At 56.8% G+C, this 13682-nt stretch overlaps 1 protein-coding gene across 3 annotated transcripts in view; it reads left to right on the top strand.

Annotated features, from left to right (window-relative positions):
* The window catches only part of Cacna1h (calcium voltage-gated channel subunit alpha1 H), a 65072-nt gene that overhangs the window by 29943 nt on the left and 21447 nt on the right, over window positions 1–13682 (top strand). For all 3 annotated transcript variants that reach the window (XM_045161318.1, XM_045161317.1, XM_045161320.1), the window contains exons 2-7: window positions 9670–9781; window positions 9862–9995; window positions 10245–10342; window positions 12067–12226; window positions 12997–13312; window positions 13414–13506. In XM_045161318.1, the coding sequence (XP_045017253.1) occupies window positions 9670–9781; window positions 9862–9995; window positions 10245–10342; window positions 12067–12226; window positions 12997–13312; window positions 13414–13506 (913 nt within the window). The remainder of the gene's footprint in view (window positions 1–9669; window positions 9782–9861; window positions 9996–10244; window positions 10343–12066; window positions 12227–12996; window positions 13313–13413; window positions 13507–13682) is intronic.

Raw genomic sequence — 13682 nt, 5'->3', positions numbered from 1 at the left:
GCTCCTTTGAGGGTTGAAGCTCTCTGGTCAGAGTTACATGGCTCCATCCTACCCATCTCCTGGAGACAGTCCACAGCTGGGTCACCTTGTTACGAAGGAGTGTGGAAATGAGGGAGCCCACTCAGCCTCTGCCAGAAAGATGCCTGCTTTTTTTGTTTTTTCCTAGGCCAGCCCCTAGCCAGCGTTCCACCAGCTCTGCTCCATCTGGAGGCAGACGGCCTGCCCTTCACAGCCTCTTCTGAGAGCCTCCCTGACCTGAGTGGTTGTTAGGGACCCCCCAGGTGCCCAGCATGGTGTACCCTATACACCCCATGGCAGTTTCTGCATTCACTTGCTCCAGCCCGCCCATGATGACCTCAGGCCTGTGGGGGAGGGCAACCCGCAGGCTGGGGAGGCAGGAAATAGCAGAAGGTCCCCGAACAGCCAGGGCTGGGGAGGGGTCAGATCACACAAGGCCTTGCTTAGGATTGTGTGTCCAGGGTTGTGTGTCCAGGGCACGAGGGACTGGGTGTGAGTGTGCATGCGTGGGTGCACTGTGTGTGGAGGCTGGAAGTTGAAGCAGATGTCTTTCTCCATTGAGCTCCAACGTATTCACTGACTCAAGTCCTCTCACCTGAACCCAGAGCTCACCAGTTCAGCTAAGTCTCAGCTATCCAGCTGGCTCCACAGATCCCATCATGCCTCCGCCTCCGAGGTGGGCACACCGCACACGCCAGCATCTGTGCAGGCGTTGGAGTTCCAAGCCCAGGTCCCTGTGCCTGCGCTGAGCGCTGTATCCATGAGCCATCTCCCCGGCTCCCTGCAGGGTGTTTCGGGTCAGGCCTTGGGCAGTGCTTTGTTTCAGAAACAGCTCAGATGCCTGAAGGGGGGCGTGGCAGGAGCCAGAACAGAGCTGGGACTTCTGGGTTATCTCTGGCACATGATGGCACTGTGATGGCAGTCTCTGCCCAAGAGCCTGGGGCTGGGGCCGGAGTCCCGAGGAATGGGCAGAGGCAGAGGGCATGGGGATGAGCATGCTCCCGGGGCACGGAGGGTGAGCTGAGCAGTTGCTGGGGTCGAGGGATAGCCCAAGAAGGAGAAGGGAGGAGACAGGAGTGTCTGAGCCTCCAGCGTTGTAGTTGTTGACAGGGTGAGTGTATTGAGCAGGGCACGTGTGTGTACGTTGTCCTGGGGTGTACCATCCCCAGTGGGTGTCTCCTGTCTCTGTTCGAGACCCGAAAATCCACAGACATTGTTGCAGTCAGGTTCACATTGCTGGTAGAAATCGCCCAACCAAGAGCAGCTTGTGGGGACAAAAAGATTTGTTTTGGCTTACAGGCTTGAGGGGGAAGCTCCACAATGGCAGGGAAAACGACATGAGCAGAGGGTGGACATCACCTCCTGACCAATATAAGGTGGACTATAGCAACAGGAGAGTGTGCCAAACACTGGCATGGGGAAACTGGCTATAACACCCATAAACCCACCCCTAACAATACACCACCTCCAGGAGGCATTAATCCCCAAAACGCCATCAGCTGGGAACACCTAAGTTAACGGGGTACACTTGAGTCAAACCGCCACAGACATCCTGCTCTAGTTAGGTCCACTGCCACTGAGCAGCTTTGGCTGATTACCTCCGCTTCTGGGGCTTCTGGGCCGTGGTGTTGCATACTCCTGCATAGGCGAACACGGGAGAGTCAGGGCTTCCTGGGCTGGGCCTGGCACCATGGACCCCATTGACCACAAGGAGGGTACTGATGGGGAGACGGCACACAAACTCCCACAGAGCACAGGCAAGCTCGCGCAGGCCTCCCATTCCTGCCCCCTGTGTACCCCAAGGTGCTTGGAGTGCTCTGATGGTGGGGCCAGAACTATGAGACCAAAAGCAGACCCCACTGGAGGCAGGGGTGGTGTGAGGACCTGTGGAGTTTGCTAAGCATGGGGTTGGAACCTGGGACCCCTCACTCCACCTGGGTGCAAAGCCCCTCATGAATTGGGTTAACTGGCTCAGGGAAGGTGTACCTCTGCACCCTTGTGTAGTGACTGTCCTCCCTCTGAAGGTAGTCATGGGCCCCAGTTTCAGGGGACCACCGCCTCCTTGCCCTGGTTTAGGCCCAGGCACATTTCATCTCAGCACCTCCCCCTGGTCCATGAGCTCTCGGAAGGAGCCATCTGCCAGCCGGCCCACCATCAGCAACATCAGCAGTGGCGTCACTGGGCAGCTGTTACAGCACACAGTGGCTGTGGGGAGGACTTAGGGGCACATTGGCCTGACACGTGACTTGCGTGACAGTCAGGGGGCTGAATGTACCCCAGGGGGAAGCCACGTGGAGATGGCAAGGAGACACCATCTGGGCCTGCCCAGGAGCTGGGTCACTAATTGTCAGGCCAGACGGCACTAGGGGAGAGGTGATGATTGGCTCCAGCAAGGCAGAGCTGTAGTTCAAAAGAAAAAGCTCAGTGCCTTAACATGGCGATCGCTGAAGTGTGGTTCACAGACCATGAAATTAAAGCAAGTTTCAGCAGTGTCTTGAGCATTCACAGGGCCGTGTGCCCTCCAGCCCCAACCATCTCCAGCGCCCCAGGAGGCTGAGCCGTGCTCATCAGCACTCCCGCCCCTGGCCCTGTCATCTCTCCCCAAACCCTCCTGGACGCGTCACATAGGTAGAGTCACGCATGCGCTTCTTTCTTGCTCCATGTCCTCAGGTTGTCTGCAACGGTGCGCATGTCAGGCTGCCCCCTTTTCTATAGCAGGGTAACATTTCCTCGTGTGTGCAGGCCACGTGCTGTGCATCCGTTCATCTGCTGGGAGGCGTCCAGGCTGTTTCTCCTTTCTTGTATTGTGACTGATTGGATATGTGAACGCGTACTTGGGGAAGGACTGATTTCTCATCAGCTTTGCTGTGTGCCCAGGAGCGTCATCAATGAGTCACATGGGACACCTCTGGGACTTTGAGGAACCGCCAGGCTATGGGCACCCCCTTACGATCTCCTCACCACTCTAAACAAGGATGACCTGCCGCAGTGGATGCTAGAATCACAGCCAGTGTCTAACCTTCTAGCACCCCAGGCCCAGGTACTGGCATTTTGCACCTGTTATATGACTTTCTTTTTCTGGGCAGACAGGAACAAATGTCTGTTTGCACCAATGGCAGACCAAAGTCCACCCAAGTCCAGCTTATGAGCCAGTGAGTTTATTGGGGTTACTTACACGAGCTTGGGGACTGAAAGAAGCTGCTGGCCCCATGGGAGAGTTTCCTTCCTCCAGCAGTTGCTGCTGCTCATCCTGTGAGGAGAGACCTCGTGGATCTTACTTCAGCAGCATCCTGAGCCTTGTAAGTTCAATTTGCTTCCTGAGATTTGTAAATTACATTTACTGCCAGAGTCTTATGAGCCTCTCCCCTGTTTTAGTTTGGAGAAAATGAAATTGCCACAGGGGCCTGCTGGGCATCTTGGGCCTGACCTGACCTACCTTTCCTGGGTGACTCCCTGGAGGCACTCAGGAAGGAGGAGTCTATATGACTGGGCCAGGAACAAAGGATTGTGGGTCTTGGGCTGGGCCATGGACTTGGGCCTCTGTGTAGGGTCCTCAAGCTGGTCGAGGGGACACTTTGTTTCTAGTGTGTTGTGAGGGTCATGACTGGGCTACTTATAAACCAGAGCCAAGGTATTCTAGGCTGTGTGTGTGTGTTGCCATGGCAGATTTGTGGGACAGGTCACCTGTGTCATGTGAAGGGCAGAAAGTTGGGGACCCACAGCCTGTGCTCTGGGAAGTCAAGAACTCCTACAGGGCTCTCCTGGGCTGAGCCAAGAGGTTTCCTTACACAAGTGAGTAGCCGGAAGCCAGAGGTCAAGAGCCCCAAGGGCTAGAAACTGACAACCACTTGGCCACACAGGCCTGGGCTTTCCAACATGGAATTTCTACCATTCAAAAAGTCCAAAGATGGAATGGTAGTGGGGTGAGGAAGCAGAAATCAAAAAGAGTGACTCAAGACTTTACACATCCCTCTGTCCCCACCTCATGCCTTCCTCGTATGCTCACGGATGTGCAGATCTTCTAGTCTTGGGTTCCACACCCAAGTCTTGGGGAACACACCCTTGTGGAACAATTTTGATTGCAGCATTTTCCAGATGGAATTGTGTGCCTTCCATAGCTCACTGTTCCTACTCCCTCCCCATCCCCTATATCATAGTATCAAAACTCAGACAGTAAAAGCCAGGTGTGGTGTGTATGTCTTTAATCCCAGAACTCAGGAGGCAGAGGTAGGAGGATCGCCATGAGTTTGAGGCCACCCTGAGACCACAAAGTGAATTGCAGGTCAGCCTGGGCTAGAGTGAGACCTTAACAACAACAAAAAAATTCAGACAGTGCCACACCTTCTTTGGCTGGCAGCACCACAATGTCATGGCAGGTCATGTGTACCCATCATAGCTTTTACCATTTGAACCTTTCTTTAGCACAGTGGGCCTTGGCACTTGGGCCAGCACCATTAGTCCTCCCTGACGACTTTCGATGGACAGTCTTCAGGGTGACTGGGCTACCTTAGTCCCAGTGTGATAGAGAGGCCAGGAGGGTGGAGGCTCAGGAAAGCTCAGCTGGGGAGATGGGTTGCTTCTTGGAGTCTCCTTCACCACCTGCCATGAGTGGGTTATTCAGGGCATAGCCCAAAGCCTTGTTATCCCTCCAGCAGAGGCAGCTGGCTCCTGTGAAACACACACAGGTTCACCAGCACCTCCTCACTGGGCCAGGCTGTCCCACGTGCAGGATGGGCCTTTGTCATGAATAAACCTGGGCTTTTCTCCTTGAGCAAATTGAGAAAGTCAGGTTGACAGCTCCTGAGGACGCCACAGCAGGTAGGGGCAGTGGCAAGGATGATGCGCCAGCTCTGGGCTGCTACACAGCAAGGAGAAATGGCCTCCCAGGCAGAGAGGGCTTTGTGTGACTAGGGGTTTGTGCAGAGAGAGGAATTCCAGCCCCCCCCCCCAAGACAGGCAGCATGGCTGGTGGTATGCCATGAGTGCGGCTCTGGCCTCCTGCTGTGAGCCGTCCACCTCCACCCTGCCCCATCCCTACCCCTCCCTCCCACCAGGCTCACTCGCATGCCAAGCTGTTCTGGATCTGGCCTAATGGAGCTTAGCTGGCTGTGCAGATTGCTCTGGGGGCTGGCGGGTGGGGCTGGGGCAGCTAAAAGCTTCTAATCCTCGGATCTCATGCCCTGCCCAACAGGGAACTCTGCCTGGGATGCCATAACTGTGTCTTGCCTGGGGGCTACTCTTGCCCGTGATGGGGGATAGGCAGCAGCCACACCTGGAGACCTCTGACCACCCCAGATAGTAGGGTCACACTCCCGTGGGAATGAGGGAGAGCTGAGGCCAGCATGGGGCTCTGTGGCCTGGGCCACCTTGCTGGCTTGGGGATCTGAGCACCCTGCTTTGTGCTTCTGTGGCAATGTCCTGCCCTGGTCTGCCTTCTGAAGACCCGTGTAGTGGAAAGGTGACGTTGAGGGCCTTTCTGTGCCCAAGCCATTCTCAAGAAGGACTTAAGTCTCTGCCATCAGGGATCTGCATGAACCAAGATGTTGTAACTGATGGGGAAACTGAGGCCCAGGGAGGGTGAGGGGCAGGGCATGCCCTCATCCCCCCACTTTAGTTCAGTCACTTGAGGTAGAGTTGAGGGAGACTCAACCTGGGGACCATGAGCCAGGAAACCTGAGGGCTATGTCTAGCAGCATGTTAAGGAAGACTGAGGCCCTCGTGCCCAAGACCACTTCAGGCCACATCATCCTGCCTTTGCTATATGGTGCCTTGTGAGGCCCAGCCAGAACCTCAGCTTTAGGAAACCTGTATGTTAACAACTGCAGACCTCAGTGACTTCCTGGAGGTGTCGGTGGTCACTCCTCCCAGCAAGAGGATAGGGTTAAGGGTGACTTCGCTCCCCTCCACACAAGCTGGATACCTGGGCCAAGACAAGGAACCATAGCTATTGCCACCTTGCTCAGCAGATGGTCAGGGAGAAGCAGTCACTGTGTGTCTTCCCCGTGGCTCTGCATGAGTGGGGAAGAGCAGATCTGTGAAGCACTTTCTCAGAGAGCTGCCCTGCTCCTCCAGTGAGGGGTCCAGCGGCCCCTCCTGCATGTGCCCTTTCCCCAGCCCCACTGGCCAAGCCACTTGCTTGCCTTGGAAAAGCATTAGGTGGAATGATGACTGCTTCAGCACCATGGATAGCGGCCGTTGTCGCCTTCCATCCAATGTTACCCTGCTCCTACTTCACGTGGGGTTGTGTTTGGGTCATTTGTTTAGGGTGCAACGAAGCCAGACCCTTTGGAGAGCACCCAGCTGTGGCCTTAAAACCCTCCTGTGGACTTGAGCCCACGCCCTCCCTTGGCACTGGTCCATAGCAAGAAACGTGGTAGTCTGAGAGAAGGCTTCCCCAGAGTGTCAGAGGGCCAGTGTCCTGAAGCCCACCAGCAGGACCTTTCCTTTGCTTGGTGCTGGCTTAGGGGAAGGGTCCTGGCCTTATGGTGAAGTGCGGGAGGCAGCCAAGCCCCTCCAAGGTGAATAGGTCTGAAGAGGTGGACGGGGAGAGGGTGGGAGTTTGGAGGGTGGGGTTAGCAGAGTGGTCCTATGGTTGAGGGTCTCAGACCACAGTAATCAGCTGTCTAGAGGCTCCCTCCCCCTTGGCTAGCCTCCCTCTGGGCTTCTCAGTTCTTTTCTGCTTGTGTGCCTCAGGGCCAGATGTAAACCTTGCTGTCTGAGTGAGACTGCCTGGGAGAGACTGGTTTAGCCCACCTGGCTGGTCTCCGTCTATGCCCCTGTCTGGCCATGTCCCCTGGTGATTCCTTTAGTGGCCAGGCCCAAGCTGTACTCTTGTCTACACTTTTGTCTGGTTTCCTCTGACCCCCTGCGGAAATTGATTCTAATTTGTAGAAGTCATTTCAAAGCCCACAGGAATTTTAATTAAACACAGGAAATCCAATGGTTGTAATTAAGCCTCTGAAAGTTACCCGGCTCCACATGGTGTGACTGGTTCTCTCCACCTGCCCTCACCTGCCCACTGAACATAATGGGGGGGTCATGTGACATGTGAGGGGTGTCTTCACTGGTGTAGTAGGCTGAGGGACTCTTATCCAGACAATGCCCAGGTCTGTGCCTGACACAGAGCAGCAGCCCTGGGCTCTGGACCTAGTTCATTCCACCCCTATAAGCCTCCCTTACTCCAGAGATACCTGTGTCTTCCCCTTCCACTGACGTGGTGCTTTTCCTCAGGGTCTTGACTGGGGTCCAGAGGCTCAGGAGTTCGTGCTCCAGTGTTAGTATAAGCCTTGAGGTGGCTGTGTGGGGAGAGAGCACCAGGTATGCAGTAGGCCCCTCAGGGTAATAGACACTGTGGCAAGCCAGCTGCAAAGACATCCGCACAGCAGCGGAGGACACTCAACTCCGCCATAGACTTTTTCCAGGGGTTTCCAAAGGAGTCTGGGAGTGGGTGAATGTGGGCAGGCCCAATGGAAACCAGCCGACAGGGGAAGGAATCAAAAGGGGCTTCAGTCCTGGGCAGGCCCAAGTCCTGGGTCCTGATGTCTGAGGGCTGAGGACAGCCAAGGTGAAGTAGAAAGTTCACCTCCACCGACACAGCCTCTGCTGGGAAGTGGGCAGGACAGGGCTCAAAGCGTGGGTCAGAGTAGCAGGGCAGGACATTCCCCCCCACACACACACACTGGTGACAGACAGGCATGGAAAGAGGGTCTTCCACCTGTACACAGGATCCAGTCAGGTCTGGGAGCCATTGCCTCTTCCTGGTATGACCATCTTCCCTGTTGGAGCTTGCCTTGTGGCCCTCCACAGTGAATTAGCAAGGCTTATCTCCCCACAGCTTTGTGCACCTCTTTTTAACCCAGAGGAGCACCCCTACCTATGGAAAGTACAGCATACCACAGAGCCCCACACGGATGCACTCAGATGCTGCCTGCCGGGGCTCCCTCCACTGGCTGCTGACTGTAGCAGTTAAGTGCTGAAGGTGCCTCGGGGAGGAATGTAGAACAGCTCTCTGGGCCAGAGTTACTACAAGGGCTGGAGGCCAAGGTGCCCAGGGCTCTCTGTGAGCCCAGCCCAGCCCTGCCACCTCTGTGTCCAGGGGCACGAATGGTACAGATGAGCAGGATTTTTAGGAAGCTGAGCACTGGCGGGTGTGTGGAGTGTGTGGGAGCTACTTGGGGCCACTGTGCCCTGGCCAGGTGGGGATGGGCACCAGGGTGGGGTGGGGCTCTGCAGTCCTGTGACCCAGGAGTGCCTGCACTCCAGAAGCGGCTGAGGCCTATGCTGGGCTAGCTAGCGGGAGGCTGATTTCTGTTTTCCACAGCCCCATTACAGCAGAGGCGCCTGTTACTGCTGAACCCATTAAGTGTAATTATGACGCTCTCGGTGGGAGCATGTAATTACATTGGTGGCTGGGAGCCACGGTGCACGGTGCTGCTATTGGATGGGGGCTTGGCTGTGTAGAAGGGAGAGAGGTCAGGGTCAGGTCTGTGCAGACAGGCCCTCAGATGGGTGACCTAGCCTTCCCCCTGCCTCAGTATCAAGCCAGGCCTTGCGAATAGGGCAGCCTAGCCTTCTCCCGCCTAAGGAGGCCTCCTAGGCTCATCCTGTCCCTGCTATACAGCTCTGGCTTGTACCGCCTCCAGGGGTTGGACCCATGGTCTTTGCCAGGCCACACAGATCTCAACTTGTGTCCCACACCATGGGCTAGGAGCTCTCCTGCTAGGGGTGTGGCCATGTGGTGTACAGGGCTCCCTGCTCTTGTCTTCAAGGGCATTTTGTTAGTGCGTAGGGCCCACTGAGGCTCAGAGGCAAGTGGTCTGCTGAACGCCATCTGCCGTGAAATTATTTAAAATATATTATTTATTTGTTCAAAAGAGAGAGAGCACATGTGTGTGCCAGGGCCTCTAGCCATTGCAAATGAACTCTAGACACATGTGCCACCTTGTGCATCAGGCTTTACGTGGGTACTGGGGAAATGAACCCAGATCCTTAAGCTTTTCAGGCATGTGCCTTAACTGCTGAGCCATCTTTGCAGCCCCTGACAGGAAACTAGAATCCAAAGCCTACCTTGCTGATGGTGGACATCCCTATGTTCGTCACCCCCCCCCCCACCCTACTGGTGCCCTCAGTGTGGGCAGGAGTTGACCAGCCATGAAAAACCACCCCAGGACTTAGTGGGCGGACCTGCAGGTAGGGTGGAATGGGGATTCTTGGTGTTGCAGACGTACAGTGTCCCCACCCCTGAGTCCTCCCCACTGTGACCAAGACCTCTGTGTGCAGCTTTGGCAAAGTTTAGTCCCTGTTGAGGCTGCTGGATGCTGAATACCTCTGAGATGCCCCCAGCTGGAACTCAGGTGATCCACTGTCTCAATGCAGGATTTCTTAGGCCATCTGAGGATGTGAGACAGGGCAGGGGCCCCCGCAGAGGCTAGTGGCTTTCTTCGAAGAACTTGGTCTTGGGCCAGCAATGGGAGCCAGCATGGTGCCACAGCGCCGCCACCTGGTGGTCATGTTCTGAATCAATAGGCATTCCCATTCCCAGGGAGAAAGGCAAAACCAACTGACTGGGCATGAAAGGGGGGTCCTGGTGGGGCAGGGCCTGGGGAGGGGGGACCTGTCTGTTGCATGTGGCCCTTAACACGAGGCCCGCAGGTGGTTCGAGCACATCAGCATGCTGGTCATCATGCTAAACTGCGTGACCCTGGGCATGTTCCGGCCCTGTGAAGACGTCGAGTGCCGCTCAGAGCGCTGCAGCATCCTGGAGGTGGACGCCACAGGCCAGAGAGGAGGGCTGGGCGGACCCTGGGGGCCTCACTCCCCCATCCTGACCTCCCCTCTCACCAGGCCTTTGACGACTTCATCTTTGCCTTCTTCGCGGTGGAGATGGTCATCAAGATGGTGGCTCTGGGGCTGTTTGGGCAGAAGTGCTACCTGGGCGACACCTGGAACAGACTGGACTTCTTCATTGTCATGGCTGGGTAGGTGACCTTGCCCCCTGTACTCGGAGCCCTGGGGCTGGGCAGCCAGGGGAAGCACAGGCCTGGGAGAGGCAGGGGTTCATGCGCATCCCACCCTTGCCGGTGGAATGCATGTGCTGGTGGTCCCTGTGGGGCAATAGGGTCAGGAGAGATGACCTTGGAGGTCTGAGCCTTTGGTGGGCCTGCCGCTTCTGGGTCTGGGCTCTGGGGCAGTTCTCCTTCCTGAGTGGCCCTGCTCCTCCCTCCCAGCATGATGGAGTACTCACTGGACGGACACAACGTGAGCCTCTCAGCCATCCGCACCGTGCGTGTGCTGCGGCCCCTCCGTGCCATCAACCGTGTGCCCAGTAAGTGCCACGCCCAGCCAGGCTAGACAGACCTGTGTTCTTCTGGCTCTGCCACATGGATCCCAGAGGACTCGGTCTTTCTACAGAGATCTAGGCTGGGTAGTGACGGGGCTTCCAGTGTGAGTGGTGGGGGCCACTCTGAACCTTTGCCTCCTCATCTGGGTGAGGCTGGGGGCTGAGAAGATCCCCAGTAGTGTCCCCGTCATCACAGCAGGGCCTGAGGCAGGTGGAGACACACGGAAGTGGCTGGGCTTTGCTGAGGACTCCGTAGCCTGCTTCCCGCTCCTCCCAGATGGTCCCCAAGCTTGGGCTGGAGAGTAAGGAGGGACCCGCCAACCACCCGAGCTTGCATATGGAGAAAGAGCTTGCAGGAAACCACGTGGTTCTGGGTTTGGAATGTGATCTGGTCATCTGCTTGCATCTGGTGACAGCTTGGGATTTTATTTGATGACAATTGTATGGCTCAGTTTTGTAGTGAGAGGTGCAGTGCTCATGGGGTTGTGCAAGGTGTGTACACACCTATGTACAGATATGCCTTGGGGGTCCACATGAGTATACACACCACTTTTTCAGATGTCTAACCTAGGATTCGTGGCCTCAGCACCCAGCCTTACCCGGCAGTCTCCAGGGCACGTGTACTTTCTGTGGGTTTACCAGCTCTACCCAAGTGTAGGCCGTCAGCGTTGTGCCCTTGTTACCCTGAGCCAAACTTCCACCACCCTGCCTGGCCCTAACTTCCAGGGTCAGAAGGGGCTCAAATATCAGGAGCGGCAGTGGGCATGAAGTGAGGGGATGCAGATGCACCCGTGGCTCTTGGCACTCTGCCTCATCCCCTCTGTGCTCAGAATACACAGGAAAGCCTGTGGCCTCTCTGCCTGGCCTACTGTTGGAGCAGACATGCAACAGAGCTCAGCAATGCCTCTGGTGCTTGCTGTTCAAATTACGTCTCCCCAGCAGGATCACATACTCCTCATAACAATTGTGGCACACCTTCAAGACTGCATCTTGCTGTCTGACTTGGGTCTACTCTGACCCTTGTCACACATGACCCTCATGTCTGTAGCTGTCTGCCCTCTGTGGAGACTCTTCCTCTCCATTTTAGTTCTTGGTGGCCCTCCCAATTTAGACCCCTGCCTCATGATCCAGGGACCCTTTCTGTCACCACCCCCAGGGCTCAAGATCCTAGCAACACCTTCCCAGCTCTTTGGCCCAGGCCTCTGCCTGCAGCCTAGGCTGGCCCTGTGTAGGCCTTGAGGAATGGAATTATTTTTCCTGAGGTCTGAGACCGGCAGACCCAGGATGAAACAAGAATGTCTGGGCCTCTGCTGACCCACTTCTTAGATATTTTTTTCCACACTTATACAGCCCACAGTACCCTTCCTCTTCCTCCTCCATACCGGGCCCCGGAGCTCTGACCCAAAGATGCCTTCTGGGAATAAAAAAAGTCCCATGGCAGCGCTCAAGGGCCTGGGGTCTTCAAGGCTGCTGTTTCCTGGTGCAGCTTCAAACAGCGTCTGGCCTTCTGGCTGGTTAACTCAAGGCCCGGAGATGCTATGAGAGGAAGAGCAGGGACGGGCTGCAGCGGGCTCCCCTCTGGGAGTCCCTTGGGCCTCACCTGTCCCTGCCTCAGCACGCAGAGGGCCAGCTAGTGAACAGTGGGCAGGGGACTCCCAGAGGGAGCCTCCAGGAGAGTGCAGCTCTGCTGAATACCAGCCCTTCCCCAGGCATGCGGATCCTGGTGACCCTGCTGCTGGACACGCTGCCCATGCTGGGGAATGTCCTCCTGCTCTGCTTCTTCGTCTTCTTCATCTTCGGCATCGTCGGTGTCCAGCTCTGGGCCGGCCTGCTGCGGAACCGCTGCTTCCTCGACAGCGCCTTCGTCAGGTGGGCAGGCCGCACACCCGGGGGACTCCCTTCTTTGTGTGCATGTTGCACGCACCTGGGTGTACAGATATGTGTGCCCTGTGTGCACATGCAGAGGCCAGGGAGCATGTCAGCTGTCCTTTCTCCTGCCTTAGTCCCTTTAGCCTCACAGAACTGTCCTTCCGCACACGCACGCACACGCGCCCTGCCAACGCTGGAGTGGCCGGCCCGAGTGGCCCTGCTTTTGTTTCATGTGTGCTGAGGATGGAGCTCAGCACACTTATGCCTGAGCCATCTCCCCTGCGAGGTTGCTTCCTCCTTAAGACCCTCCCATTCAGACTCTGAAGATTTTCCCACTCAGCAGGGCCTGCCCCATTAGGAGGCCCAGCCATGCCCATAGGGCTTAACCTACCTGGCACATGGCTCCTCTTCAGGGCTCCCCCTCCCAGGACCCAGCCCTTCAACTCCCACTCCTGATGTGAATCCCTCCCAGTCTAGAAACCACACCCCCTAAGGGATTTTCTAAGCCCCCTCCCCACCCCTGCCTGGAATAGCCATCCTGTAGACCTGGGTCCTGCCTTCTGCCAAGGTCCTGGGATGCCCAGCCCTGCTCCATATGGGTCAGAGTAAGTGGGGACACGTTAGAGCCTCTGGTGTGGGGGACAGGAATCAGCAGTCACTCTCCAAGGTCCCTTCCTGGGAGGCACCATGGCACACTGAGGTCAGCAGCGGAGGGAGGAGCATGTGCAGCCCGGGAACCCTGGGCCATGCCCTGGCCGTCCACGCTCTAGGAACAACAACCTGACCTTCCTGAGGCCGTACTACGAGACAGAAGAGGGCGAGGAGAACCCCTTCATCTGCTCCTCCCGCCGGGACAGCGGCGTGCAGACATGCTCGCACATTCCCAGCCGCCGGGAGCTGCGCGTGCAGTGCACGCTGGGCTGGGAGGCCTACGGACAGCTGCAGGCCGAGCTCGGGGGCGCCGGCCGCAACGCCTGCATCAACTGGAACCAGTACTACAACGTGTGCCGCTCGGGAGACTCCAACCCCCACAACGGGGCCATCAACTTCGACAACATCGGCTACGCCTGGATTGCCATCTTCCAGGTGTGTGCCAGGGCAGGTGGCCTCCGAGGACGGCGCATGCTGCCATGCACAGCCCCGGGGCTGGAAGGTATGGGCCCGAGTCCAGCCCCCTGCCTCCCCAGGTCATCACGCTGGAGGGCTGGGTGGACATCATGTACTACGTCATGGATGCCCACTCGTTCTACAATTTCATCTACTTCATCCTCCTCATCATCGTGAGTGTGGCTGTGGTGTGTGGGCGGGAGGGGGACTGTGTCCTGTCGCAGCCTCACACTTTTTTTCTGGACCTCCTGCAGTCCATGAATTTGGCAATGCTTGTGGCACAGAGATGGGGCCACTGGACTGCAGGCCGGGGTGGGGTAGGAAGGATTTCTGTCCAGCCTCCAGTAGG

The sequence above is a fragment of the Jaculus jaculus genome, chromosome 11, assembly GCF_020740685.1.
Source record: "Jaculus jaculus isolate mJacJac1 chromosome 11, mJacJac1.mat.Y.cur, whole genome shotgun sequence".
Taxonomy (NCBI): domain Eukaryota; kingdom Metazoa; phylum Chordata; class Mammalia; order Rodentia; family Dipodidae; genus Jaculus; species Jaculus jaculus.
This window is presented reverse-complemented; position numbering and strand designations above follow the sequence as displayed.